This window comes from Miniopterus natalensis, chromosome 10 (genome assembly GCF_054644295.1).
Source record: "Miniopterus natalensis isolate mMinNat1 chromosome 10, mMinNat1.hap1, whole genome shotgun sequence".
Lineage (NCBI taxonomy): Eukaryota > Metazoa > Chordata > Mammalia > Chiroptera > Miniopteridae > Miniopterus > Miniopterus natalensis.
In genome coordinates, this window is record NC_142090.1 from 18,716,456 (window position 1) to 18,743,532 (window position 27,077).

A 27,077-nucleotide genomic window follows, 5' to 3' on the forward strand; every position below is an offset into this window, starting at 1 on the left:
ACTTTTTAGCACCGGTAGAAAAAGAAAACAAATAATCAAGTGAAGATTTGAAAACGAGCCGATAGGAAACCTGTCTCGAAAAACATCACAGGCAGCAGGAGTGTGTGCAGCACCCCCTCCCGGCTTCCTTCTGTTTCTGGGAGGGCAGGGGGCACAGGGGACTGGTAGGGGCATGGCAGAGTGCCCTGCAGTTCCAGTTCCACTGCAGGGAAGGCCGGGATGCAAAATCTGTGGCGTGGACCTCAGCAGGGAGGAGCCCGGGGAGGGAATGAGGAATGAGGGAGGAACCTGTGTCTTCTAAAGGACCAAAGAAGAAGTGGGCACAGGCTGGAGCTGGACATTATATTGACAGTTGACAAATACTGTTTACTTTCCCTCCATCACTGAAACAGCACAGACAGAGTGAATATACTATTTGTGGCTAGGATGGAAAAATTACCTCACTTACACAGAGGCTTTTAAAAATAATCAGAAAAATGGCTATATTTTCTAGCACAGTGGATGTGCTTCATTTTTAAACTGCTTGAAATGTAAGGGCTGTGATGCAAATGTAAAGTCAGGGGAGACAGCTAGGTTCAGATTAATTAACGATTAAAGCTCAGGGTAACATCCAATAACTGTACCTAATTGCTTACAGTTTAAACCAGTGGCTCTAACTCTGCAGTGAATCAGAATCTCTGTTAAAACCGATCACCGGGCCCTAGCCTAGAGTTTCTGATTTAATAGAACTGGGGTGGGACCTGAGATTTAATTTTCTCACAAGTTCCCTGCTAGTGTTTCCAAAAGGGCGCTGCTCCTGTCCCTGGTGCAGACCCCACACATTGCAAACCACTGGCTTAAACATCGCTTTGATTACTCTGGGTTTCCAGGGTTAATGGACATTGTTTCAAAGGGAGCACAACCATTCACTGCGAAGTTCTTCTAAACTCCCATCAAGAAAACAGGCGCTGGTCAGACACGGGGAGGCTAGCCAGGCCTGGAGCAGCCTGGGACCCCTCTTGGTTTCCCCCAGTTCCTTGCTCCCGAGGGGCAGGCGCACCGTGGCCGTGAACCTGGCCCTCCAGGGTACTGCGCTGTCAGATACTGGGAATAATGGCAGCATTTTGCATATACCACAAGTCTTTTCAGTCACCGCTATGGAAACATACTTAGAAACTATGAGCTTCCTGTGAAGGGATGCTAATGCCAGGCGCTCCTGGCTTCTGAAGCAACCAGCCTCAGTGAGCCTACAGCCGCGCTGAGGGGAACACAAGGCTCAGGGGCCTGCTCAGTGTGTCTGTCTCCACCTCTCCAACATACCACTTTCCCTGTGATTACATGTTCCATCCAGCGTAGTGATTAATAGCCTTATTAAAATGGATGTTCAGCTGTTATACAGTTGTAGATTATTTTTTTGTGTGACCCTTTGGTGCGCAGGCCCATGCTCTAATCACTGAACCACACCCGCCAGGGCTTTGAGTTGTAGTTTTTTATAGACTTCAGTTAACCACCCCAATGTTTCCTTTTTACCCACCAGCTCTGCCCAAGAGGCTACTTTTCACCTGATGGCAACATATAATAATTGTGAGAAAAATACTTTGAATGATTATTTGAGGGCTATGCTTTTAAACACAGTCCTGTGAACTGACAATAGACATTACCAGTTGGTTTCTGCTGCAGAGCTCCTAGACAGGCAGAAAATAATTTCTCTGCTTCCATTCTCAAATCAATTGTCTGCAGAACTCAACAGGTGTGTCACCACCTCAAGCTGGTTGCCTCCCTAGCAGGCCTTTTATAAAGTGATCGGGGAAAGCTATCTCATGTGAAACAATAAAGACACTATGAATATTAAAATTAAGTAAATATTAAATATTAATTAAAATAAATATTAAAGTATGAATTTAGTGTAGAAGGTAGAAAGATAACTCTAGAAGAAGGTCTGTGATATGAATGCAAGTCAGAGTAGATGTAGGTAAAGAAATCGGGTAGCTAGTGAAGATATTCAATTATCTAAACATGACATCTCAAATTCTTTTTCCTTCAAGTGAGAATGTAGCAATATAGTTTCTTAAGAGCTGTGTGCTCTGCCTGAATGGATCTCTCTCTGTCTCTGTGTAATAGCTGTATGTACGAGATGCACACATTGTTATTACTCAGACACATACTTTGGAGGGGGGTAACACTCTCCTTTCATAATCTGGTAACTTTAGGACGTGCCTTTGTCCTAGCAGATGCCTGGGCTCCATTTAGAACACTGGCACTGTCATTTGTCAGATGGCACCCAAGTGCTCCCGAGAGTTAATGAGAATCTCAAACGTCCTACTTACTCGCCCACAGGATCGGCATCTGACTCACACTTTAGTCTGGCAAGGCAGCTGGCGCCCACTGACATTCATGTCAAGTCATTCTTCTCAGAGCCCCGGATTCTCGCCGGAGAGTCACCAGTCATTCCTGCGGCCCTGTCTGCAGCTACGCTTTCTGGGGCATCACTGCTGCCTTCCCCGTTCACCTTCACCTGTTTGGACTCTGGACTGTTCTTACCATATGTTCCTCCTGCCATTAGTGCAGCCCTGGCTCCAGAGGTGGCCTCCGACTTGGCAAATTTCTTTTTACCCTCTGATTGCCTTGGCAGAACCATCTGAAAACATAGCCGATTCACCTCTAGGACTTATAACCATAACCTTTAATGAAAAAAGAAGCAGTATTTTAAATAAAATACTGATATAATGGTCAAATAGATTGGCTAATACAGCCAGGTGAAAAAATACTAACACAAAGCCAAATAGAGAACACAATAAAACATGTTGTTGTGAATAGATATATAATCCACTGCTATCTATGGAGCCACATAAAGGTAGATATCGCCCTATGAAAAAGGGTATCTCTGCATTTATTAAATGAAAATAAATTTCAATACACACTTTGATCCTGCCAGTGATGTGCATTTTTCTGGTCTGTTTTATAAAAAGGTTGAATATCATTACAATGTCTTTAAGGATATGCTCTTACATGGGCCAGTGTTGGAATTAAATTTAAAAAAATAGTGAATTTCATGCTTCAAACTGCCAGTTGGAAAATTTGGTTAGTGATTCAACTCTTTGAATAAATTAAAAGAGAGTCTTCATCTTCTCCCTTTTCCAGATAAGCTGATCTCTGAGTCTGTAGGACATAACCTATACGACAAACCTTCTCTACAAAGTCACTGTGTCAAAAACATAAATGGCTGAAGTAACTGAAGGCAACTGACACTCCCTATTCCACTAAAATGAAATAATTTTAGCAAGTCATGATATCAGATCATATCCACATATTTTTAGGAAAGCATTTCATCTTTCTTTAGGCTTGCTATTTGTCACAAGCAGAAAGCTACATTCTCTTGATTTTTTGTTAGTTATTTATGTTTTAAACCTGTGTGATTTGTCATGCTCTATGGGGTTTTAACATAAAAAAAAATAGCTTCTGCGGCACATTAACCTGTACATCTGGTCTGGATGCTGTTTTTGATGAAGGGAGCAGCCGCCTAAGAGCTGTAGAGCCCCCATCGGCTGTCAGGACAGTGAAGATAAAAGCTCGAAGGCACCATACATTTATAACATGGGAGCTGACTAGGAGTTTCTTGCTGTTTCTTTATGTGTTGCCTTGTTTGCAGGGCCATAATTATAAACTGATTACAGCTACAGAAAATGCTTCCACTGTTGTCCCCATTGCATAGTAATTACTCTGTTGCGGTTCATTGACATTTTTGGGGTTATTGTTGTTAGTCTTTTGAATATCATTAGGCTATCTTAGATTTCACTATGGCTTCTGGCAACCAGGAAATGCAAGATAATTCTAATATATCTAAGATGTTTATAGTGATTATCTTATTGTATGTTATAAATTATATCGTAGAAAAACTAAGTTTACAGTAGAAACAAAATATTGTTTTGCGATCTGTGCTAGTTCGTACCACGTTTGGTGCTGTTCCTCTTTGTTCTTTCTATTGCTCCTCTCCCTCCATCAGAAAAGCCTGTTTCAAAGTTACAAGATTTTAAATATGCTCTCGAAAATATGCCATCTATTTCTATGTGAGGAATGGCTTGTATTTCATTAAGGCTGCTTTACATCAGCTGAAAAGCAAACCAATTGGCGGTTTGTGGGGTTTTTTTGTCTCTGAGTTGATTTATTTTTTGTTTTAAATTGATTCAATCGACCTGATTGTTGTCTCACAGGCATAATCTGTGAACTCATCTCTTAGAGTCAAGGCCTAATTAGTCTAAATGCTTTCTTGGTCTGCTACTAATTGTATGTTTAACTGTATTGTTATGATAAAGCTCATTTGAAGGGTAAAATCGAATTCATTCTTCATGTCCTTTAATGAAATTGTCTTTATTATTGCAATAGGTGGGGAAAATCAGTATTTCCCACAATCTAGGGCATAAAGGATATTTGAGTGACTCTGAAGTAGGGGAAATAATATTCAGGAACATATAGTATAAGTAGAGTAGAAAATGTTAGAAAACATATACAGGTATCTCATAGGGATATTGTTGGTTGGATTCAAAAACACCACAATAAAGCAAATATCACAATAAAGTGAGTCACATGAATTTTTTGGTTTCCCAGTGCATATATAAGTTATCTTTACACTATGATGTAGTCTATTAAGTGTATAATAACATTATGTCTAAAAATATCAATGTACATGCCTTAATTAGAAAATACTTTATTGCTAAAAAATGCTAATAATCATCTGGACCTTCAGCAAGGCCCGATCTTTTTGCTGGTGGAGGGTTTTGCCTCACTGCTGATTACTGTTGACAAGATGGTGGTTGCTGAAGTTTGGGATGACTGTGACAATTTTTTAAAATAAGACAATGATGAAATTTGCCACATTGATTGACTTTCTTTTGTAAACAATTTTCTCTGTAGCTTGTGATGTTATTTGATAGTATTTTACCTACAGTAGAACTTCTTTTAAAAATTGGAGTCAGTCCTCTCAAACCCTGCCACTACTTTATCAACCAAGTTCATGTGATATTCTAAATTCTTTATTGTCATTTTAACAATCTTCACAGCATTTTCAACAGGAGTAGGTTTCATCTCAAGAAACTACTTTCTTTGCTCATCCATGAGAAGCAACTCCTTATATAGTAAAGATTTATCATGAAATTGCGTAAGTTCAGTCTCATCTTTAGGTTCCACTTCCAATTCTAGTTCTCTTGCTCTTTCCACCACATCTGCAGTTACTTCCTCCACTGAAGTCTTGAACCCCTCAAGGTCATCCATTAGAGTTGGAGTCAGTTCTTCCAAATCCCTGTTAATGATATTTTGTCTTCCCATGAATCATAAATTTCTTGATGACATCAACAGTGATGAACACCCCAGCCCGAGTGGCTCAGTTGGTTGAGCGTCGTCCCATGCACCAAAAGGTTGCCAGTTCAATTCCTGGTAAGGGCACATACCTAGGTTGCAGGTCACTATCTATGGGAACGATAGCCATACAAAATGTATTTCCTAAATAATAAGATGTGAAAGTCAAAATTACCCCTTGATCCATGGGTACAGAATGCATATTGTGATAGCTGGTATAAAAACAACATTAATATTGTACATCTCCATCAGAGCTCTTGGGTGACCAGGTGCATTGTTAGTGAGCAGTGATATTTTGAAAGGAATCTTATTTACTGAGAAGCTGTCTCAACAGTGGGCTTAAAATATTTGGTAAACCATGTTGTAAACAAATGACTTGTCATCCAGACTTTGTTGTTCCACTTATAGAGCACAGGCAGAGTAGATTTAGCATAATTCTTAATAGCCTTAGGATTTTCAGATCATAGGCCTCAACTTAAAGTCACCAGCTGCATTATCCTGTAACAAAAGAGTCAGCCTGTCCTTTGAAGCTTTGAAATTAGGCAGTGACTTCTCCTCCCCAGCTATGAAAGTCATAGATGGCATCTTCTTTAATTATAAGGCTGTTTCATCTACATTGAAAATCTGTTTTTTAGTGTAGCCACCTTCATTAATTACCTTAGCTAGGTCTTCTGGATAACTTTCTGCAGCTTCCACATCAGCACTTGCTGCTTCGCTTTGCACTCTTATGTTATAGAGACTGCTTCTCTTCTTAAGCCTCATGAGCAAACCTCTGCTAGCTTCAAACTTTTCTTCTTCAGCTTCCTTACCTCTCTCAACCTTCATAGAATTGAAGAGAGGTAGGATCTTTGCTGGATTAGGCTTTTACTTAAGGGAATGTTGGAACTGATTTGATCTTAAGACTCTTGCTTTCCTATAATGTGTCTACAGGAGTAGAAGTTTTTATTTCTTTCAAGAAATTTTTCTTTGCATTAACAATTTGGCTAAATATTTGGCATAAGAGGCGTAGCTTTTGGCCTAGCTCAACTTTTGCCATGCCTTCCTCACTAAACTTCATTATTTCTAGCTTTTGATTTGAAATGAGATATGTGCAACTGTTCCTTTCACTTGAACACTTAGAGAACATGGTGGGGTCATTAATTGGCCAAATTTCAGTATTGTGACTCAGGGAGTAGAGAGGCCCAAATAGAGGGAGAGAGGAAGGGGAATAATCAGTTGGAGCAATCAGAACACACATAACATTTATCAATTAAGTTTGTTGTCTTATATGGAGATATTTTGTGGTACCCCAAGATGATTATAATAATAACGTCTAATGTCACTGATTACAGATCATCATAACAAATATAATAATAATGAAAACATTTGAATATTGAGAAAATTACCAAAATGTGACAGAGAGACAAGAAGTGAGCAAATACTGTTGGACAAATGGTGCCAGTTGACTTGATTGACTCAGGGTTGCCACAAACTTTCAATTTAAAAACAAAACACAATATATGTAAAATGCAGTAGAGCAAAGCACAATAAAATAAGGTGTGCCTATCCATTTTAGAAATAAGGAATAAAATAAATGTAAAGGATATCAGAAAGAGATTTTTGAAAGATAAAATAACTATACATATTTTAGATGACTTTTACTGTTTTTTGTTGGATTCAGCCAAAAATTCACAAAAGAAAGTAAACAGGGCTAGAGTATTTTTCAATCTGAACTTTCAAATAGAAAGAATTAGGTGGAGGTTTCCCCCTCATCTTTAGTCATTTTTATTTGATTTTTCAGTTGACACTTTTTGTTTAAGAGAATGAAACTGATAACAAAATGAAGTTTTAAGAATTTTTCTGAATATTAGTGAAACTAGTAAAAATTATATTTCTGTAGAATTTACCTTAGTTGAGGAAGTTGTATAATTAAAGTATGATGATTTACAAATATATAGAAGAGATCAAATATCCAAAAATAAAACTAAAAGGCCTACCAAATTATTAAAGCACAAAAGTATATGCTACAGGAGGTAAAAGCTAAGATGATTATGGAGCAGTTAAAAAAGAACATTTTTCCTTGTTTATTTTATAAACATCAATTGATTTATTTGAAGGAAACCACAATGTCCATTAATTTGGTGAGTAGGTAAGACTAGAAAAGGGGTAGTTGGGCTGATAAAATCTCTTATCCAAAATTAGTTGCATCCTGTTAAAAAGGACACGAGAAATTGTACTTTTCATTTGATTGACTACTTATAACAACATTTTGATTTAGGAGTTCATTTTTCCCTCATTCACTGATGAAGGCACTGAGACCAAGAGAGGTTAAGTCATTTGCCATAGGTAACAGAGCTAGTAAGTCGGTAAGTAGAGGGATTTCTATTATAAATTTTATATTTTTTCCTACTGTTCTAGGCTACCTTATAAAGATTGGTACAATTAAAAGTCAAAACGTGTTGAGTGGGTTAGTCACAAAGAGCTCATGGTTGTATAGCATTTAGAATTATGTCCAGCTGTAAGTAATAGAAAGGAGAAATAACACCTGTTTAAATGAGATAAAGCTCTATTTTTCTGTCTGATAAATCCAGAGGAGGCAGTTCAGGAATGGTGCAATGGCTCTGCTTTACTCAGGCCTCAGGGATCTATGCTTCTAGTTTACTCTTCTGCCATCTTTAGGGTCAATTCTAATTCCTCCTGGTTCCAGACAGCAGGTAGAGCTCCAGTTATCACATTTGCCTTTTAGGTGGAGAATGGAAGAAAGAATGAAAAATGATAGAAGCAAAGGTCACATGCCTATGTCTTTTTAAAAAGGTTCCCAAAAGTTGCCACCCTATGCATTTGTTTACCTCTTATTAGCAGCTATATTTAGATTCAAAGGAGATTGGAAAATTAAATATTTATTCTGGAGGTTGGAAAATTAAATATTTGCCCTGCTAAAAATCATAAGTTCTAATACTATGGAAATAATAGTAAATTAACATTGAGGAACAACTAATGGTCTCTGCCTAGATAACCTTGATATGTGGTTGAACTAGAAGTCAAACTTTGGGGTCAAGATGTGAATGGCAATGAGAAAGTGGAAGCATAAATGCTCCTCTAAGAAGCTTGACTCTGAAAGAGAGAGTGGTTTACCAGATGACTCCCATATCTGAGTCTGTCTCATCCTACAAGCATTTGTTTAAAAGACTATCAGAAAACTCAAATATTAAAAATTGCTACTTCATACAGACACTAAACACACAAGGTCATCACAAAAAGTCAACATCCAAATATTTACCAGGAGCTTAAAGTAGTGATGTTAAATGAGACGGGTCTACCCAAGGACCTGGTAACAGTTTGCATCTTAATCTAGATCCTTTGTGCTGTATCTGGGCATGTTCTTTATTGTTTAAGCCCGAGTTGTAATGGAAAAAGCACAACAGTTTGAATAGGCAGATACAATTTAGAGTATAGACTTTCCAGCTTAGTATGTCTGTGATAATGGGCAGGTTATTTAACCTGAGACTCGTTTTCTTATCTAAAAAACAGGAATAATAAAACTTGCTTCATAGAGTTATTGTAAGAATTCTGTAAGAACGCGGTCAACTTGTATAGTGTGGTAGTTGCCTCGTAATAGATCCTAATTAATGTTAAGCCTCTTCCTCTTAGCTTCTAAAAAGGAGGCTGTTTATGAACATTTGTGTACTTGAGCCACTATGTCTAAATGTTTCCTTTATTTTATCTCCCTGTTTTCTATCCACGTCCTTGATGCTAGTAACATAATCTGTGGAGTAAAAATAAAACACTGAGAACAGGATCCAAAAACCAGATTTGTTAGAAATAAATTTAGAGTGCATCTCAGGCTATGATTTCACATTGGTTCTAAATATATCAAATTTCTATTTATAATTTTTCTCGCAAAATGTGTTTTGATATTTAAAGCATGTGATGAAAGTTTAAATATGAAAATATTTTCAATTCTCTTGCATTTGCATGCAATGAAAGTTTAAAGATGAAAATATTCTCAATGCTTCCCCCGCATTTGCACACAGGGGTAGTAATGAGAGATTCCAGTGGGTCAGGCTCCATGTCTCAAGGCGAAACCCAGTTTGTCGCCAGAACAAACCCTTGGTGGTTAAATTAGTCCTTCCAGGGCCAGAATTCCACTTTTGTCTTGGAAAAGTTTCTAGGTCCAGATAGGGCTCACACGAAATCATAAAATATAATTTAGTTTATATGTAATCTTAAAGAACGTCTGTTTATATTAGGCAAATTTGAAAAAAACAAACTTGTCAAACAAATATACTCCTTTTCCATTGTAAAGTATGTTCCTAGTCAAAAGCTTCAATTTTTGATTTTAGGCAACAGTGTGTATGAGTTCTGCTTAATGAATACTGATGTCTTATTGATTGTGTAGGAAGTGATGAAATACGGCCACAGGTTCCTGATTGATGAGGGTTTGAAATGAGCACTTACCTCATCTTGGATCTGCTGTTTCAATACTGTCTAGTACAGTTAGTCTTAGATGTTCTATTTTTTTCTATTATGAAAATTATCCTACCAGTCCATGTGGAGAGAAACAAAACACGAAACACCCCTACCAACTCTACCTTTTACATACATTTATTTAAACATAAAAGTAGAAGGCATGGCTTTAGTTTATTTGACAAAAGCTTTCCCAGCTGTATTTTTTTTATCCTATAATAGTTTCCTAGAGTGGCATTTCATAAAATATTAAAACAGAAGGGATGGAGGCTTTATGCACAGCCCATTGGAGCTGTCCTATTGATATGCCCTTCTTTAGAAAGAAATTCGGTTCCGGTTGTTTGAACAAACATCGATATTAACCTAAGATATATTTGGGCACCAGACTAGGCTCTGTGGGTATTCAGAGGAAGCAGATCCAACCCTTGCCTTTTATGGGAGATTATTGGGAGAGAAAATAATATTTAGAAACAAGCCGTAAATCAAGACTGAAAGACGAATTCTGCTTATTCATTAAACGCAGTCTGCAGCCTCTGTGTTTACTGATTCCCGGTGAGGACTTGGAATGAGTGGATGGCTTGCATCCCTGAAGATGTCTGATAGAAGCAGAGGCTGATTGAATTAATTGGAAGGCAACAAGAGAGGTCATCTTGTCTGGTCCCTGTCCCTTTGAAGGATGGCATAGAAACTCTGCCAGACAGATTTCGACCTGCTTTTATCAGCCACCGGCATTATCCCTACGGCTGGGCTATGACCCCTAAAATTGGGAAGAAAAGCGAAAGACCCAGTCAGTCACCCAGAGGATTGACCACATTGTACAGAGAAAAGGACTGTTTTTCTTTTCCGTCTGGGTGGCCCAGCACTGCACACTGGTATCGTACATTTTTCATTGAAAAGGATATGCATCTTATACTTAAGGTATTTCTGCTTTTCTCTTTTAAATGTAAGTTTCTTTTATAAAATACTTTTGCTTTTATATTTTTGGCATTTTAGACCAAAACCAAGGTTCTTTGAATGTTGTTGGTTTCCGCAGATGCTCCTTTGTAAGCTGGCAGGAGAGAGAACCTTCCCGTAACTCACACTTCCTTGCCATTCACTTCTTCCCAAACTTCACTTAATTAATTCTTTCAAGGCTTTTCATTCCTCATGGGCAGACTCACTTAGTGAGTCCCTCAAGTTTTACTTATCCTCAATGGAACTTAATTACAAGGAGAGAGAAAAGGCAGCTGAGAAGAAGAGCCATGATATAAAGAGTCCTGGGATTAGGTGGTTGGGGTTCTAATCCTGACTCTGCCTTTTCCTGAGCTGTCATCCCTGGAAAAATTTACCCCAGTTCCACCATTTGTAAAATAAGAAGATTGGACTAAGTTGGTGAGTTTCAAACATTTTTTTGGCTACTCTCCAGGTTAATAATTTATTGTATATGTCAACCCACTACACATATGCCTTGCAACTGGAAAGCTTTAAGAGACAATACTTCCTATTACTATAAGTGATGCACATGATTTCTGTTTTCTTTATTTAAAAATATTGTTTGTGACCCATCACATTACTTTTAAGAAACACTAATAAATTATGTCATGAAGTTTAATAAGCAGCAGATAACAATGCTTTTTAAGGTTGTTTTAGCATGAGCATTCCTTTTTATTAATTACAAATTCTAGTCTCATATTATATGTTCTCACAGTAACATTACTTCATTGTTGACAAAATCTTAAAACAAACGAGTGAAAAAGCAGGGGAGAAGGAAGGTGGAACTAGAGAGAGTGGAAAGGAGAAAAGTTTTATTTCCTGTGTGTGTTTTTTAAGCAGACTCTCATATTTAGTGTTCAGCTTTTTGCTCCAAAGAGAATACCTGAGAGCATACCATTAATAACTTGCCAATACAACGGCTGAGGTCAGTTGTTGAAAGATAACACAGCCTTGGAGACAGTCCCTGTGCCATCTCTTTTCCTGGTTTCTGGGTTGTAATTTACATCCTAGGGAGTTTGTAAGTGATAATAAAAATACAAACCCAGTGATGGAACCTTGACGTGAACATACAAATGCCACAAATCAGACAGAATCCATCCCCACAGTGCCGAGCGAGCAGACAGTTTCCAGGAGGTGCAGGCTAGTGGCATTTCCCTGGCCTGTCTTCACAGATGCAAACACATCATATCAATCACCCATTAGGCAAATATGTGGCTATCTGGTGGGACAGTGTATTTCTGGCCTAGGCAGTGTTGCTCATCTCATTGAGTGGCAGGATCTGCCCAGACCTAGAAACCAGAAACCTGGAAGTCACTCTTGAGGCACCCTTGGCTTCAGTTCCATCAAAGCCCGTTAATTTTATCTCCAACATGTCTCAAGTGCATTTACATTTCTCCACATACATCATCAGCTTAGCCCTTGCCACCATATGCCCTCATTCGAATATAAGCTAACCTCCCATCCAGCCTACCCTTCCACATTTCCTCCTTCCCACCTGTTCCTCTGACCCAGGGTTCCTTTGGAATTCGAAACCTGATTATTTCATCTTTCAGTGGCTTCCCACTGCTCTTGGAAGAAGACAGATTGACTCCAGGCAGCCTGCAGGGTCCGATAATCTGGACCCACCCACCTCTCAGTCTTTACCTGTGCCACAGGCCTGCCAGGCTTCAGCTTCCCTGGCCTTATCTCAGCCCCTCATATTCTTCTGCCTCCTCTGTCCCTGAGGCTTTGCCATTACTGTCACTCTGCCTCTGTGCTTCCTCCCCCTACTTCCCTGTCTCACCTAATTCACTCCTGTGTACCCTTTAGATCTTAGCCCCACTCTCCCTCCATGACATCAGGGATTAGGTGAGTATTAGTTTACCTAGTCGTAATTATCCAGCACAGTGCTTAATATATCACAAAAGCTTAATGACTGATGCTGATAAGAATCTCCTTTTATAGTACTTACTACTTTCAACATGCTCTTCAGACTGCCTTATTTATTTTAAGTCATTGAATTATAACAACCTTTTGGGCAAATACTATTATTATCCCCATTTTACAGATAGGGAAACTGAGGCATGGGAATTTAAGGGACTTGATCAAAGTCTTATAACTAGTAAATGGTGGTGTTGAGATTTGAACCCAGGCAGATAGGCTGCAGGGTGGTTGTTCCTAATCTTGGCATGTAAATTGCCTTTATCATGTTTATTGAATAAGTATATGAATATATATGGTTTATATATTTATTCATACAGTTGAAAAGTGTTACACACTATAAAAGGTTAAGTATTTTGTAGTCCCACATGACAAATAATGGCGTCCAGATGCCCTACACTTTACCCTCATGATAACCATGGAACATAGGTATAAATTACCATTTTATAAGTAAAGCATAAAAGATTCAGAGGCAGGGCCTCACACTTTGATCTGTCTGACCTCAGAGCCCAGGTTCTTTTCCATTTTTTTTGTTTTGTTGTTGTGCAGAAGACATAGGACTTAATCTGCAACTAATTGTAAAAATCGTTGCATTTCTAAAAAAAGTTCTAATTTTTAGAAGTAGTTTAAATAATTATACAGTTGATTTGTGACAATAACCAATAATTTAAAAAATAAGTAATATTAGAATGTACATGAACACATGGTACAATTTACTATAAAGCTACAATAATTATAAAAAAAAAGTCATATTGACATATTAAGAGTCAAGTGGCCTAGAGAAGAATTCTAAATATATATAAGAATATATAAGAATTCGATATGTTAAAAGTGACTTTATCTAAATTAATGGGAAGGAGACCATTCATTCAATGAACATTGAATGGTTTACTGCTTGGAAAATAATGTTAGATTCCTACCTTGCACCAAATACCACACTGACCATCAGAGAAGAATAAAAGGCGAAATTCCGAGTCCATTAAATGAACTACAGTTCCAGCACAGAAACCATGCTTTCATGCAATATAGGAACATTCTCCCTATAGGCAAAGTGAATACAGCATATTTTAAAAAGTATACACAAAATTGCCTTAAAAAGTTTTTAAAAATAAAGACAGAAAGAGAAATGCTATAAGGCAATAGACCAGGATGCAAATGGTAGTTCACATGGTGGGCTAATAAATATTCTGTATTTTCTTCTTTATACTCCCCACACACACATTTCTGAGGCTTAGTTAAATTTATAATTAGAAGAAAAAATTAAAATATTTTAAAAAGGCAAATCTTAAGCCATGTCATAGTGATTGTTACCAGAGAAAAGTGTTCCTTGTGTTCCCCTATTGCTAGTGGGAGTGGGGTCCTTGTGATATCCCAAGAAAAGAAATTTTCTGAGACTTGTACAGGAGGATATGACATGATAGAAAGATTTCCATGGAATTACATCCCTAGGTTTCCAAAGTTCCATTTTTTACTACAGAAGAAGTATAAAAGAAGTGTAGTTTTAATAGGGCTAAAATCAGAGCCAGTGTCCAGAGTTTTCATTCCAGGTTGCAGCCAGGTTCTGTCCAGCATCAGGCCAGCTGCAGTCCATGAGTCCATAGTGCGTGGGAGTCTGTGCGGCCTTGGGCCACACTCGAGAATGCCAGGAGTCCAAGTGTGAGCCATGAGCCAAGCATGCCAAAAGGAGCCAAGAGAGGGAACTTCTTTGTTCAGGGGATTATATATCCCAAATTTCCTTCTGCTTTCAGTGGCCATGCCCATTCTGGCCAACCATTTCTGTCCCCAGGTGGATTGACAAACAAGTACCTTCCCTATGTCATCCCATCTTTAAGGGCAAGTGTCAATCTTTTCTTTGTTGGACCCCACCCCAGTGTTTGCAGGAAACATGCCTATAATGCCTGGCCTTCCCTTTGCTCCTTTCCTGTTATCAATAACTAGTTAATTACAATGGTTTCACATTTGCAATAACCATAAAATATTTTGGGGTAAGGGGTGTTAGAAGTCTTATCTGATGAAGTGCGAATTATGAAGGGAAAATTGGATTCTTTTATGGGGGAGCTTTACTATGCTTTAAAGAGAGAAATTCTACAATTAACTATTGAGTTTTCTATTTATCAACAGTATTATACACTATTTTGAATAAAAATTTGTCCCTAATATACACGATCTAAAATAATTATGTGAAAAAATCAACTGTTCGAATTTAATGAAACACCTTTTGCTTTTATTTGTTTGCTTGGGAACTTAGGGATATATCTACGAAATAATTTCCTCTTCTGAATATCTTTCTTTTAAACTGGTTGTTTTGCCTAAAAATACATTCTTACTCTTATTTGCCTCTTACTTTAGGATTTTCAGTGTTTCAAAAGCCCTAGGGCATTGCATGGAAAATTTAACACCTGAAGGGGACACCTGGCACCTGCCTGAAGCATTTTCCATTTCCTGCCAGGCATAAAGGAGAGAAGTTATTGTGGGCTGATGTAGCACTCTTCAGGGCTTGATTTACAAGTGTCTCCTGATGTGTCCTCAGGCAGCTAAGAGCCTTCAGGTCTTGGGACTACATTTAAATTACAGAAGAAGATACAGAGCAGGTGATTTTCAGCTGAGGACCCTTATCTTCTCATTTTTCTCTGCCTTTTGTAAATAAATAAGGCTGAAGCTCAAATTAGTCCACTAGTTCAATACAACTGTTTATACCTGCCCTTCACAAATCCTGCTGTAGAATCCACAAAGCAGAACTTTAGGTGTGGAGTTCTCTTTTGAACTTGATGCTATTTCTCTAGAGAAATCTTATAGATTTATGAACACACACACATACATACACTCTCACCTTTCAAAGCTAAGATACTCTATTAATTTTTGTAAATATAAATTTATAAGCCTTATTAGCTTTGGCTTCCCCACAAATACCCAATTATCAGTATTAGTATTTCCGTAAAATATATATTATTTTATTTGCACTTCCCATATTCTTTCTAAACACATGCACACATACACACACAATCTCTATTTACTACTTAATTTAGGAGACAAGCCAATCATGCATCCAGTGGCTGAAAATTAAACAGGAGTTCAAAGAAGAAAACATTAAACCTCAGTTGGAAGAATCACAGAAAATTCACAGAGGAGGGAGAGAGTAGTCACACTGGTAGAGGTTTTGAGTCAGACCTGACTTAACAATTTACTGCCATAATTGTGTGATCTTAGGTACATTCAGTTTTTGAGTCTTACTTGTTTTATATGTGAAAAAAGGAGTAATAATAATGTAGGAGTAAAGAGATGCTATTTGTGAAGTGCTCTACCTGTTTTAATTATTTGTGTCCACTTTCTTCCCTTTTACTTCTCTGACCTTATTTTCTTTATATGCTTTTTTCTTTAACCATTGGATCAAAATAAAAAGGGAACTGAAAACTTTTTCTCCTTGGTGAGAAATCAGAACCAACGTATAGTTCAAGTCTAAGAATATGAATATGTGGTCATCCAGTTAACCAGGCTGAGAGTATAGAAAGAAAAACCTATGCTAATATTTGACTTTTTTTTTTTTAAGTGCAAAATTTCCAAGTCAACAGCAGCACAGTCACTGGATATTCTAAACTATTTTGGAGAATTGAGGTTAGTGGTATTTGTTTAGTTACTTATATAATTTTCAAGTGATCTCAGAAAAGAGAAAACAAGAGAACATGCCTTAGAATCCAGAACTTTACACTGAAGGTGATACCATTGTAATTAGCTAATTACTAATAATAGGCAAGGAGGCAAGGAGCAAAAGGGAAGCCAGACATAAGCGTGGCCATCTGGGCAGCTTCACCACGAAGCTACAGCTTCACACTCCCCAGGGAACCACTGGTCCATTCCCTGCAGATCACTGGGGGGAGGGGTCTAACAAAGGGGATACGGACACACAGGCAGTGAAGTCAGGGAAGGTCAAACCTGGGAACAGAGATCATTGGCCAGAAGGGGTGGGCCTACCGCAAGCCCACAAAAATTTGGAAATGCATAATCCTCCAGACGAAGGGACTCTCTCTCTTGGCTCTCTTGTTTCTCTGGTTTTATTCCTGCTTCCTTGCATTTGTCCGTGTTCCTAGAAGCCAGACCCCACACGCAGTGGACTAATGGACTGTAGCTGGGAACACAAGCTGACCTACCTGATGCTGGATTGGGCTATGCCAATATGGAATGGAAACTCTGGGCAACGGCTTTCATCTTAGCCCTGCTAAGCACACAGCTGGACTTCTTCCTTGGTGTGAGGAAGGGAAATGGGACCTTGAAAACTCAGAGATGTAATTTCACACAAATAAATACCACTCATTCTCACATGAGAGTCTCAGAAAATTCCATTTCTTGTGACACTGCACAAACTCCACTTCTCCCCGGCTCCCCACCCATAACAAAGAGGCACTAATTGATCATCTTGTTCAATCCTCTAATTCCTTCTGAGAGGTAAGCAGTTTCCAAAAAATTCATGAATTGACCAAGGATACAAAGTCAGTTGTTCATAGCATGAGAACTAGAACACAGATTTTTTTTTTTACTTCTCAGTCCATTGGTCTTACAGCCAACCTGCATAGAGTGGCTTAAGTTACTGCAATGTTTAAATAAATAACCAACCATGCTACTATTACATGATTACTCCAAATATTTAGATGTTTTGTTCTTTAAAAAAATTCAACAAATTTATATAAAGTCTATACTATGGTAGAAGATGCAACAAATACTACTGAATATTAAAAATCAGTCATTTTAACAGGTGTTGATACAGTTGGGGAGCTCTCATAAACTGAACCTTCTTATTTACCTAATTTTCTTAATTTTGTTAGTGGTGTCAATATCTTACTATCTAACCTCAAGAGTCCTTACTTCCATATTTGTTGATTGCCTCCAACCTTTATTCTCAGATTTAATCAGGTGTCCAAATACTGTCAATTTGACATCTAGAATATATTTTCTCTCATTTTTTCTCTTCCACTGTTTCAGCCTGTTTCTGCCCTTTACGTACTCTGCCTCCCAAGTTGTAGCTCTACCTTCAACCTGTGTTTGCTTCAATTTTCTTTTCTCATCATTCCCAGAGATCATTTTAAATGCCAGTCTTGGTTTCCCATTTCCAACTGAACAATATTTAGGATTTAAACCCAGCATTTACAATGCTCTTTGATCTGATCTGGACTGCTGAATTGAAAGTAAATCATTAAATATCACTGCTCCAGCCTAACTTGAGCTGACCTTTTCCCTGAAGCTTGGGGGCTTAGGAGGCATCTGGGAGGGAGAGAAGAAACTTACAGAGTGAACATCTACGTGAAGTTCTGTGGTTTGGAGATCTCATGTCGCATTCAAGAACCTGAAAGTGGAGCAGAGGAAGGTGGGGATCAGCAGACCCAACTAGAGCAATGGGGACCCCATCATGGAAGTCCCCTTGGAAAACATTCCCAGTTGAAGGCTGGGGCTTAGTGAGACTCCTTCAGGCTAGTGTCCAAGGCCTCATCGGTTGTGCAGCTGGGACCTGGTCCTAGGACTACCTCACTGTCAGCTCTCTTTCTCCTGTGGCCAGCTGCCCCCATCAGTCAGTTTGTCTTTCTGCCTCACTACAGGGCCCATGTTTTCTTCCCTCTGCAGTTGGGGTATACACATTTCACTTGGGTATCCCAGTGCTTAGGAGATATTCCTGTATAATTGGACCTGCTTATGTTTCTTTCCCATCCTTCCCCTATTGGGTCCTTGAAGCCAAATCAGGTTAGATTCAGTAAGAGATGATTTATGTTTGCTAAGTTGATGGCGATTACTTTTGAGTGTGCAGTGCAGTTCTTGGCATGTTTCTCACCGATTTCAAAGTCCCCCATTATGCAGTCATTACATACGTGTGAGCTACTGGGAAAGATTTGGTCTCATATGCATAAATGTATTTATTCATAGCAGCTCACGGATTCTCTTCTCCCCTCTTATCATTCTCTGCACAGCAACTGCAAGGAAATGATTTAATTATTCAAAATAGTAGCAGCATGCTTAAGAAAAAGTCAGGGAGGAACTAAATAAAGAGATACATTTTAGCACACAAATTTAGAGTGTGGGATTATTTCTACTACATGCTGAAACTGTAGTAAAAAAAATCAACCAATTGGATGTTTGCTTTCCCAGGAAAAAAGGACTGATATGACTTTTCTTCCCCCTCACTGATATGACCAGCTGTCATCACTACATTAACATTCGAAGCATTAGATGCATAATTTCAGAAAAAAGAAAATAGACCCTAACATCTCCATTTTTAAAACTAAACTGTATCCTGAGAAATGATAAATTCTTCGAAAGCAAAGTTCAACAACTATGCGTCAGTCAAAGAGTTTACAATGTATGTCAGGCTTATTTAGGAACTCACATTGTCATGCATACAACACTTTGTAAACTTGAGCAGATCTGCCTTTTTAGTGAGGGGAAGCAGAAACCAAGAAGGTGCACACGATGTGTGAAAGTCCTTAACTGAGGTACATGTGTCATTACTTGGGCCAGTAAAAGTTTACTGTGTGTCCAGGAACATGAGATGCTGTTAGAAGTTTTAGATTTCATTATTGAAAACATACTCTTGCAATAAAATGTATGAGGCTGACTTCACCTACCCCCACACAAACACTTTGCTACATGCTGTTAATTTTAAGCTAGACACTAAAAACACATTACAACTTTACAATCGGTGTTTTACATGGATGGCTGACAGACAGCCTTTGACAATATTTAGCACTTTATAACAATACATTAACGCTAACTTTAGAAACTATAGCATAATGAAATTTTACAGCCAATTAAGTTGATGAGTCACTGTCAGCTTCCTAAGTCCTCATTTAGATGAAAGAGACAAACAGATATAAAGAAGTGAGGAGCAAAGTAGTTCCTATAAAATCTTAAGTATCATCATGAGATCGAAGTGTTAAGGAATAGAAAAATACATTGTCTAAATGGCCTGAAAAGAAATAAAATAATTTCTTTTTTAATTTAGAAATGATGTAGCGTTCAGTCTTTTAATTTGTCACCATGTGCTTACATTGATTTAGAAAAAAGACTTATAATGTCCCTTGACTCATGTGACAATAGTCACTAGACAGCCTTCTGAACTTTTCTTTAAAAGAAAAAAATGTACAAAGTTGAAAATATTCAATCTTCACTGAAAATAATTAGTTTACAACTAATTAATAAAGGAAATAAAAGTTTCACTAGTGAAAATTTAAATAGTTCCCTTTAATAAAATGGTGTGGTATTTGAGAACTAACATAAATCCAGTATATATGAAGTTGATTTTTATTTTTAAAATATCCGAAGAAGAATATGTCTATTAAGTTAGGTCATCTCTAATGCATCAGGAAAGTGTTGTATATAACTTTATTCCACTTACTGAATGCTCAGAAATATCTTTATCGATTGATAGGGAGGTTATAGCAGCCCTACAATAAAATCGTAATGTATTAAATCTAGAGCATTTTGGGATAGAGTAAACTTAAAAACATAACATATTCATACATGGCTAGCTTTTTCATATATTCCATGGATGGTGGTAAAGTTCCAAATTCCTTAATATTCTTAATATTCCTTACTGTTCATTACTTTCTTTCAATCAATTTGCCTTGGGCATTTTTGACCAATACTGTGCAGCTGACCACACTGCACACTGTAGCTATGGAGGCATGGGAATTCTATCTCTTCCTCTCAAGTCTATAAAAGAAAACAATATTAGATGAAAAAGCAATAATGCTCACAGAAGAGATGTGCTTGTGTGTGTGTGCGAGTGTCTGCAGCAGAGAGGCTGGCAGAGTAGCAATACAAACAACATCACCTGGGATGCCAGTGCTCTATACTGAATGTTTGTGTCCCCCGTATTCATACGTTGAAACCCTCCTGCCTAATGTGATGGTTGGTTTGAGGAGGTGGGGCCTTTGGGAGGTAGTTAGGTTAGATTCGCTCACGAGGGTGGAGCCCTCATGAATTGGATTAGTGCCTTTAGTCCTGAGAGAGCTAGTTTCCTTTCTGCTCTCTGCATACAACGAGGAAACGTCCAGAAGAGGGCCTTCACCAGAACCCAACCACACCGGATCCTGAGTCTGGATTTCCAGCCTTAAGAACTGGGGGAAATAAATTCCTGTTCTTTACAAGCCACCCACTCTATGGCACTTTGTTACAGCAGCCTGAACAGACTAAGACAGGCAGATTTCTGTGTTTTGAAATTACAGATTTGTCATGTCTCCCGTTGGGAGATTGTGACTCAGTAAGTCTGGAGTGGGGCTGACAAATCTGTATTTGAGAAGATAACCAGGGATGGGAATGTCTGCTCCAGTGCATAGTCTTCATTTTCAGTTATCAATTTCAGTGGTGCAAACAAATGAACCGCAAAGATCTCCATGTATACCTAGGGGCCTATCCTAAAAGTAGTTATGGCACTAAATATCCTGGTCATTTACCTCTTTTGTTCATAAGCAGCCATGCTGGTCTGCTCAGGACTGTCCAGGTTCTGGTCCTATATCCTGAGAGACACTCAAGCCTGGACTAACCAGAGTGACTGGTTACCAGATAAGATTTTTAAAGAAATAACTGAATTATTTTGGCTTCTGTGGCCATTCTTCAGTATTCGTTTATGAATTATATACTTTGTGGTTAAAACTATGGGAGAGAAATTTTAGGCAGAAACTGAAAGGGCTGTTTTCACAGGTCACTTGATGATATTCTGGACATAAGCAGTCCTGTCCCAAGACCCAGGAGACAAAGCGCCACACAGAGATAAGGGGAGGACAGTGTCCCCATGCCTGCATGGATCTTAGCTTAGACTATGAAGCGAAGGCAGGTTGAAAGAGATGATATGCCTTTTGGCACCTTGAAGATGTTCTTTCTTGGATCTGCTCTCTCACTTTGTGCTCCCCAAACTGCAAAACCCTCAACACAAGGTTTTAGGGGAATAATGATATGATTCTCTAGAATGATAGCCTGGTTTTAGATCTATGGAGTCTGCCATGGAAGCAGACTGTAAACATATGATAGGCAATTGGAAATGTGAGCTGGATATTAGGAGGCAGGAACATCCTAGAAAACTAATTTTCCAGAAAGCTAGATTCCAAAGTGAATTAAATTGATTTGGAACATATAACTAACATTTTGTATCCTTATTTATATTTCTAGGCCATAGAAATAATAATAGGTAAAGTTTGGAGAATGAATGGATTCTGAGGTTGAAGGAAAAAAAGAAAGAAGACTGAATCTTGGGGACTAGGTAGTTGAGCCATCAAAAAAATTCACAAAGGCATGTGGAAAAGGGAGCAGAATTCAGCATCGTGACAGACTGTAGGGAACAGAGCACCAACCAACAGCATTTATAGGATCGGAGTGTAACAACTGGTTGAGACCAGAGGAAAATGTTCAGTGAATAAAAATGAATGAAATGACCACTATGTTTGTCTAGAAGAAAGCCACTGGTTTTATCAGAGTATATAAAAAAGTATAAAACAGCCATTATAATTCAACTCTCTAAATTTATAGGATATATGTATTAGTGTGAAGAAAAGCAGTATTTGTTGAATTTAAAGATTATTAAGCATTCCTAACTGGTATCCATGGGAAGGCTTAACGTGCTTGCTTTTGGTCTCACCAAGGGTTGCAAGACACATAAGGTTGGGGGAATGTGGAAGTGAGAGGAGATCCTTTTGGGACCCTTAGTAAGCCCGCACTGTTCTTTTTGTAATTTTTTTTTCTTTCATGCCCAACATTTTTGTCACCTATGTTTTTCTGGGGATTGAGATAATATTGGGCTTCGAGTCTGAGACCTGGGAATGGTTCCCGGGTCTGCTCTGTGTGTACATAGTGAATTTCACTCCATGCATCTCAGTTTCCTGGTCTTCAAAATGAGTGTGATGGATTGAAACTCATAATGCATCATCTAGTTTTAACATTGACTTTATCTTCCATTTTTAATTCTATGCCTCTATTACATATTAAGTGATAATCCTCAATGCCAATTCTCAGCCCTACTTATGTCTAAACATAGGAGCAATTAATCTGAATAATACTCATTTTGAGAGTTCTACATCTTTTTAATAGAAAATTAAACTAGAAAATTTATGGGGATCTAATGCACAGCATAGTGACTATAGTTAATACAGTATTGTGTACTAGAAATTTACTAAGAGATTAGATCTTAAAAGTTCTTGCCACAGGAAAAAAAAGGCAACTATGTGAGATGATAAATGTGTTAATTAACCTTACTGTGGTAATTATTTCACATTATACACGTATATTGAATCATTTGTACACCTTAAACTTACACAATGTTACATGCCGGTTATATCTCAGTAAAGCTTTTTATTTTTTGGAAATAAATAAAAATCAAATATAAATATGAGTTCAGGAAGAAAATAAATTGATTCTTCTAAAGATAAACAGGAAATGTTGTCATTTAATATTTACAAAAAAGACTCCCAAGTAGAACACATTCAAAACAAGAACAGACCTGGCTGGAGGAAAGACCTGATTTTGGGTCACTAGTTAAATGATACCTCTGGAGCTGAGGGAGATGAACAGAACAAGTCTGTATGTTTTTACTTAAAAGATCAAGTCACTACCAAAATGATATATAATTACCAGAACCTACAATAGGAGAAGACTCAATAAAGTGGAACTAAACATAATGAAACTATATGTCTTTTATTTTCTTTATATCTTTTTCTTGCTAATGAACAGGATAGTTTCTGTTCTTTCCAAATAAAAAATCCAATACCCATTTTAAAAACCTCAGTATAATCAGAAGTAAAATCAATTAGTTTGGTCTCATGGACTATGTCCCAAATGATGGAAATCTTGGCCTTAATGCCACCTTTCAGTGAAATCTAACTGCGCCGACTGATGGTTTTCCTTGTTATTTTGCAGGGCTGGAGAGAATTGCACGGGATTCATCTTACGAGCAGGAGGGGAAGGTGCAGTTTGTAATCGATGCCGTGTATTCCATGGCCTACGCCCTGCACAACATGCACAAAGACCTCTGCCCCGGGTACATCGGCCTTTGCCCACGGATGAGTGCCATTGATGGCAAAGAGCTGCTTGGCTATATTCGGGCTGTAAATTTCAATGGTAAGTCACAACTTTTTTGCCTGTCTCTAAATATTTTAGAAGAGACAGGGTGTGCTTTCCTCCCCCTATATATAGGAGATACTCAAGTAGAGTGAAAAGCAAAGGAACAGAAGTTTCCCTTTTCATCAAGTGTGAGTTTTCCCACCTGCTTTTAAATCCCAAGCAGATTTTTTTGCTCTGCCATTAACCTGCTCCTGAAAGAAGCAGAAGTTAAAAATAAGCCTCCATCCATCAAAATATTCTACTTAAATATCGCTGTTTCAGAAATAGCTGAAGAGGCTCATTTGGAACCATTGACAACAGATTAGATTTCTTGAAAATGTTTTGTTTATGTCATTATTAGAGAAGGAATTGTGGATATTTTGTTTTGCAACTGCTTTTAAGCATTTTAAACAGTGTGCTGACTTGAGGAAAGTGAATGATTTGGAGTTGCTCTGTATCTGCATTCTAAGAGCGCTGTGTTAAGCTTCTACATCCCGTTTTTGCTTGCATTTCTTTCAACGATTTGGTCAGTTTGAAGCAATGAACTGCATCATGTAAGATAGAACTACATGCAAGGCAGTGTAGATGGGGTTTGCCTACCGCAGACACAGAAACCACAAGAAACTGATAAAGAATCTGCTGGATGCACAGTGTTGGGCTGAGAATAGTCAAGCTGCCTATCTGAGTGATGGAATTATCGAATGCTGTTCTTTTGTGAAAGTTGTAATGGTTGCTGCCCATGACTTTGACAGTTATTTCCAAATGAAATGATAGAATGCTCTGAGCTGTCTAATTCTTTGTGTTTGGCTGTAATCCACACAATGGACATGCCTCCGAGCAGCGCATGGCCCACACTGTCCATCATAATACACTCCAGTGACCCCGGCTGCCAGCCTTTCTCAAAACAGCACAAGGTCATCTTCAGCTCAGAATTCAAGTGGAAACTTCTTTTCCTTTGTTCACGCAACAGGAGGCAAAATTTGGTTTACATTCAATGCAGAGTGTTCTCTTTTTTAGCAGAATTTTTCTGAAGCATTACACAATATTTATGTTTTTGGTAAGAATATCAGTACTAAGGGGAATTTGAAAATAATTTTCTTGTAATTATCAAATTGAGTAAAAGAGGAGTGTTACAATACAAAGTTATTTGTTCTGATGTGAGATTGGGGAACGTTTCATTTACTCTAATTGTTAGAAGGTAGAAAGAAGAAAGCATATGAATATATTTTTTCAAGAACTGAAGCTCACCTCTAAAAAATAAGGAAATCTTTCAAAGAAACACTGTATTAAAGTATTTTAAAGGTGAATTACCAATTTCTTTTTTATCTTAACTGTAGATAAAAACCCAACCCTTCCTTGATGATTTCAATTATTATACCACACTGTAATATAATGTTGCTATTAAAGACTATTTAAAATGCCTTAATGCCTAACGATTATTAAGACAATTTGCCTCTAGATGCCAATAATTTCTGAGTTCTTCTGTCCACTTTTATGGTTTTTCCCCATCTACATTGTCAAACTATTGCTGTGATTCTTTTAGGACTGATCTCTTCCATAATTTGCTTCGCTCAATCTACTATGAACAGAGAAGCACACATAAAACTTCATTAATTTAGTCAAGAGATATTTATTCAGCACTAGAATGTATTAAGCTTTGTGAAAGATCCTAAAGACATATTACTGGTAAAAACTAACAGTCATGAGATTTAGAGTTTTTAGGGGAACTGAGATATGAATCTCATAAGGTATAATTATATAATCTACAAACATCCATACTCTAAATCATTAGGGAGAGGTGAAATCTGAAGGAGATGAAGGTCAGAGATAAGGGTGTAGCAGAGGGCAGAGCCAGATAGACCATGAGAGGTCACATAGGTCACTCTCAAGATTTGTTCTTCATCTTGAGAGCAACAGGGACCCACGGAAGCCTGATAGAACCGTGTCCGATACAAGGGTAAATATACTTCAAATGAAGTTCACATAAAATACACGAATTTTAGTGTGTGAACTAAAAAAGGAATTTCTTTGAGCTCCTTGGAGATTTCTTTTGATAGTGCCTTGGAACTTGGCTGTGTCCCAGTAGCTGATGATAGCGGGTAAGAGACCTGAGCATGGCCAAGCTACTGGGAAATATATAATTCTCTTGATTTTCAGTGATTTTTAGGATGATCGTCAGTTTTTTTAAATTTCATTACTGGCTTATATATTAGTTTTCACTTATTAATACCTTGCCTGTTTACGATAAAAAGACACATACAGCTGTTTAAATAGAAGTACAGCATCAAAACCACTAGAGGAGGAAGAAATAAATATGGTAGCCAAATAGAGAGCTACATTAAGTTCTGAGCCTCCGAAGCAGCCAAATTGTAAAGGAGCATTTAATGGGCTATGTAAGTTTTATTATATGATAGAAGCAAGCCTAACTATTTTTCAGGAGCGAATGAATTTTCTTAGAAATTATTTCTAAAATAAATGTATCGTATGGGACTTTGACGGCCTAATAAGCACTGCTATTTAACAAACTTTTATAGCAAAAGTAGAAGCCTTCTCCTTGGCTGTGTTGCACATGGACCCATAATCAAAGCTAAGAATGTAATGCCTGTAACACTGAAGGATATTTCATTAAAAGAGTTTTCAAGGACGGGGAGATAATCGTGCTTGATCTAGATTTACAGCTCTTTTGAGATCTGATGATAGAAGGATTACCATGCTCTATTAAGAATAAATAACAAGCATCTTCCTTATACTCTGCTTTTCAAGCTCTATCTTCAAAAGACATCTAACATTTCAGTCAGTTAAAGGGTTGAAGGCATGGCAATGATCTTGGGACCTGATTTCCTCTAGTGCTACTTGCTGATCCTGGAGGTACCTTGGAAGGTCCCAACAGCTACGTGGAGCACACATCAAATCCACAGATTTAAATGTTCTTGGTCTTGCAGGGCTTTCACAGAAACTGAAAGTAGACATCTGTTTGTGTTCTCTGCTGGGAACCTAGCTAACAGCTGTTATATATAGTTAACTGCATGCCAGGTGAGTGGGTTGGGTTGGCAATGGTCAGTGTTCTCACCTAGTGAGGAAGCCACCACTTCCCAAGGACGGGAATTGCGAGAGGGTCATTGGCCAAAGAACGGTTTCCTTAGGACCAGCTTTGAATCTCTTGAAGAGTCGAGAATGTGTTTGACTGCTTACTATACACAGCAACAAAAACTTATTGTATACTAAAAGTTTTCTTTGCCTATCAGCAGTTGTCAAAGGATGAGTTTTGTAAGGCAAACATCAGTTTTGTCCTGTGTAACCTTCCAGATTTTCTGTCAGGATGGGTCTGCCCTAAAGTG

General features: G+C 38.0%; 1 protein-coding gene across 2 annotated transcripts in view; it reads left to right on the top strand.

Moving 5' to 3' along the window:
- The window catches only part of GRM8 (glutamate metabotropic receptor 8), a 689,326-nt gene that overhangs the window by 418,796 nt on the left and 243,453 nt on the right, over positions 1-27,077 (top strand). For both annotated transcript variants that reach the window (XM_087821041.1, XM_087821040.1), the window contains exon 7: positions 23,557-23,757. In XM_087821041.1, coding sequence (XP_087677167.1) covers positions 23,557-23,757 — 201 coding nt within the window. The remainder of the gene's footprint in view (positions 1-23,556; positions 23,758-27,077) is intronic.